The sequence below is a fragment of the Mesocricetus auratus genome, unplaced genomic scaffold, assembly GCF_017639785.1.
Source record: "Mesocricetus auratus isolate SY011 unplaced genomic scaffold, BCM_Maur_2.0 Super-Scaffold_100006, whole genome shotgun sequence".
Classification (NCBI taxonomy): domain Eukaryota; kingdom Metazoa; phylum Chordata; class Mammalia; order Rodentia; family Cricetidae; genus Mesocricetus; species Mesocricetus auratus.
Window position 1 is genome coordinate 59646130 of NW_024429190.1, and position 4205 is coordinate 59650334.

The 4205-nt window shown below is 39.4% G+C and overlaps 1 protein-coding gene across 1 annotated transcript; it reads right to left on the minus strand.

Moving 5' to 3' along the window:
* Positions 1-2415: 2415 nt before the first annotated feature.
* LOC101825905 (60S ribosomal protein L29-like) lies at positions 2416-3013 on the minus strand. The gene has a single exon (XM_040746584.1). It carries the CDS (start codon positions 2981-2983, stop codon positions 2531-2533), a length of 453 nt encoding a protein of 150 aa, XP_040602518.1. The 5' UTR covers positions 2984-3013; the 3' UTR covers positions 2416-2530.
* Positions 3014-4205: the final 1192 nt, after the last annotated feature.

Below are 4205 nucleotides of genomic sequence, written 5' to 3' on the forward strand. Positions count from 1 at the left end.
GGGAGAGCAGGAAGGTTGATCCAGAGTAAGAGTAGAGGAGAAAAGGATGGGAGATACCAGAAAAGAGGGAGCCTGTATAAGTTGGAGGAGAGATCTGGCACTAGGGAGATCTTCACAGATATACAAGAATGACACCAACTGGCATTAAGGCTACCTAAAATGCCCTCCCATGATAATGAGAATTATGACTACCTTATATGCCATATTAGAACTCTCATCCAATGGCTGATGGAGGCAGAGGCAGACACCCATAGCTGTGAACCTAATTGAACTCCTGGAACCCAGTTGCAAAGAAAAGTGATGACCAAAGGAATCAAGATTGGGCTGGAAAACCCACAGAGGCAGCTGACCTAAACAAGGGGGGAACACATGGACCTCAGGCTGATGTCTGAGGGGCCAACATGGGACTGATCCAGAAACCCTCCCACTGATCGTGGGTAACAGATTGGAGGCCTTGGCAATCTGTGGGACCTGGGAGAGTGGAACAGTATTTATTCCTGGCATACAGGAGGACTCTGGGAACCCATACCATGTGGAGGGATGCTCTCTCAGCCTGGACACATGAGGAAGAACCCTGGCCCTTCCCGGGATGGTGTGACAAATCCTGAAGCTCCCTCATGGAGGCCCTTGCCCTCCCTGGGGAGTGGAGGGGGGGGGTGGAGTGGGAGTGATGGGTTGGGAGGATTGGGAGGTGGGGGAGGAGGGGAGGGAGAGGGAACTGAAAGTGACATGCATAAAAAAATAAATAAAATATATGAAAAAAGGACGATATAGGAGAATATGTATTTCAGTGAAGGGTTGTGAGGGTTACTTGCATGGGGTTCACCTCAACTATAAAAGATGCTCCATTTGACCTTTAATTCTAGTTTCCTTTTCTGAATATTTTTGTCTCTTCATATTTCATTCATTTCCTGAGAATGTAGTCTCACAAGCTCACCTGTTTTGCTATTCTTTTGTCACCTAGATGTATACAATTTGAATTAAATCACTTTCCATAAGAGAAAGTCCAGAAATAAAGAAGCTACTATATACAGGATTTGGGAGTTAGGATGTGATGTCACAGACTAACTGTCTCAGCGGAATACATTAAAGTAAAACAGCACATATCGGATACAGCTACAATGTTCCATTTATCTGGAAAATACGTTTATATATTTAACTTATCTAATGTTCAAATAGATAATATGAGTTGCAAATTATCTTCATATTACAAAGTCCAGCTTTAAAATTCGGGTAACAAGACCCTAAACTTTAGCTGTCTGAGAAGACTGTAAATGGTAGACACATGCTGTACTGATGAGAACCTTCATTGTAATTCTGCCTTCTACAAGAAGAATGGTCATATAATTCTCTCCACTTGGCCTAAAGTAGCTCTTGTGAAATTGCTAATGCTACTCCAAATCTGCTATCATGATGAACAAACTGTTTTTATTTCTGACCCTGAAGTTTAAGCCTCTTACCATCATCTATGAAACTGTTGAGTGATAAGTTTTTAGATTACAGACAAACTAACATCTTAGAGCCTTTACAGTTCTTGACAATGTTAAAGTCAGCAAATGCCAGTTCTGCTGTTCTGTGCTCAGGAGATCATTTCCTTGAGCTCAACATCCTGTGTTTCTTTTTGCCATTCTTCTGAGGAACAAGTTGGGTGGGCCATGGGATGTGATTGGTTCTAGAAGAGATTAATGCTACATTACTTTCACTTATTTCTCATCACAGATCTTCTCATAGATTTCCACATCTATCTCATAAGATTTGAAACAAAAGAATACACATTAAAATTTCTAATATTGTCTCAAATCTTGTGAGATAAAAGAAATCAATGAAAACAATCATTCAATGAAAATGAAAGTTAATCAGTCTTTAATGGTACACAGTCCTAACAAGCAGATAGTCCTATAGATGTAGTCACTATGCTTTCTTGTTTTTTTCACTCACTAAGTCAATATTTCTCAAAACAGATTATGGAGTCATGTGTTAGGCTGATTTGTGAAATTTCTGTTACATTTGAGAATGCTCTCCTTCATTTTTCAGAGACAGTTTTATTGTGCTGTCTGAATGGTTTTGAACCTGTCAGCCCCTTGCCTCAGCCTTATGGATTTTGGAGTTGCAGTGTGTGTCATTTGCACCCAGCACTTTACTTGTAAAAATTTTGTTCTTATATTTATTTTACAATAGTTAATCCTATGTGTTATAATTTCCTATTTTCAGAAAATCATTTCTGAATTCCTTTGTCACTTTGCTCTTTGGTATTTGCTTTTATTGAATTTCATAGAAGCATTATATGTAACAGAATAATTTTCTCACTTCTGCCATTCCAGGTATACTGTTATATAAGGAATAATTCTCTTTCATAATCTTAAAAGTGCCTCCAAAGATGGTTTTATACTCTTTCTTTTAAAGTGTCTTTTTAAATTTAACAGGTCTTGCCTCAAGTTTATTTGTAAAAACAGCACAGGGCACAATATGCAGATAATGTGTAGGTGTGTCACACCAGTCCATCTGTCTTCACAGTGGCAGAAACCTTTTTCTATGGGGCCTTCACAGGGACCTGGGCACCTTTTGGAGCCTGAGCCTTAGCTGGAGCGGAGGCCTCTGCCTTGGACTGAGCCTTAGGCTTTGATTGGCCGAGTCTACGACTCTTGGCTATGTAGTTTCTAACCCGCTTCCCAAGCTTGGGGTGAGCGACGAAAGCAAGGCGGCTGAGTTTGTGGCTGGGGCCCTTTGGCATCTTGGGCTTCACAACCTTGGACTTCACCAGGTCCTTGATGGCCTCTGCGCGTGTGCTCATCGCCTTAGCATTGTTTGCCTGCATCTTCTTCAGACCTTTCTTGTTGTGCTTCTTGGCAAAGCGCATGTTCCTCAGGAACTTGGGGTCGACCCCCTTGAGAGATTCGTATCTTTGTGACAGGGGTTTCTTGATACCATTTCTGTGCCATTTCCTGGACTGGTTATGTATGGTGTGGTTCTTGGACTTGGCCATGTCTGAACAGTATCTGGCGGCTCCCGAAGCGGCTGGGGCTTAAAGTGTCTTTTGAAATACAATGTTTTCCTGTCCACATGTAATTTCCTGAAGCCTTTTTCTTTTATCCTCTCTTAATACAATGCTTCACATTTACACCACAGTCTTTAATTTTCTTCTTAAACTTCAGATGGTTACAGAGTTCTATGTAGAACCAGGACCATTGGTTAAAATACTGCTAAGCATCACTGAGATCATTCTTATGATCCTCTGTTACTTTCCTGAACCCGCAGAGTTGCAAATGAAAGAGGAGTCAAAGTGAGAACCATTTAGTCACTTTGAGCATGAATCAAAGTTGCCTCCTCAAGATAGACTTAAAACTCAGACAGCAGATAAGTGACTCATTTATCCAAAAGATGGTAAGCAGAATTGAGTCAGAATATTGGGAAGAAAACATTGGGAATTTCTCTACAGGGGAGGCAAGAATCCAGTAAGCTTAGGAAATGTTTGAACTTAGTTTAGGATCCAAGAAGCTGTCAGCATTATCATTTAACATGGATGTAATGTCCTGCCAATGCAACAGGACTGTGCTCAATAAGTGCCAAAACTATAAATGGAAGCAAGAACAACATAAAAAAGTAATTATTTGCAATAATATACTGACATTTGTGAAAGCACATCTGAGCTGAATAGCTTACACAAAATGAGACTGAAATTATTATTATTATTATTATTATCATCATCATTATTATTATTAACCTGAAAGATAATGGAGGTAGTTTAGTACTGGTATGAGTTTCCATGTTACTATTAGGAAGTTGGACTCTTCATTTTTTTGCTATTTCCTTTATGCTATTTCATAGATAATTGTTTTCCTTTTGGTTTTATGAGACAATATCTCATGTAGCTCATGCTGGTGTCAATTACACTGTGAAACCAAAATTAGATTTGAATTCCTGACAAGTCTTCCTCCACATAAAGTTGGTCAAGATACTTCCTTGGCCACAAATATCTACCTAGAAGTAAAAAAAGGAAAAAGAAGTAAGCAGAAAAGGAGGAGAGAAGGAGAAGTCACAGACAGGCATATAGGACATGTAGTCTCTGTCACAAATATATATTAAAAACCTCAAGAGAATTGACTGAAAGTTCTTAGAGATAATAAGAATATTTAAAATACACCAAATTCAAATACATGCTAGACACCATCCATACTCTAGATGTTACGATGTGGAAATGATACCAA

Bases quoted from the DNA above. Each gene is read 5' to 3' on its own strand.
- LOC101825905 (XM_040746584.1), bottom strand. From the start codon at position 2,983: ATGGCCAAGTCCAAGAACCACACCATACATAACCAGTCCAGGAAATGG.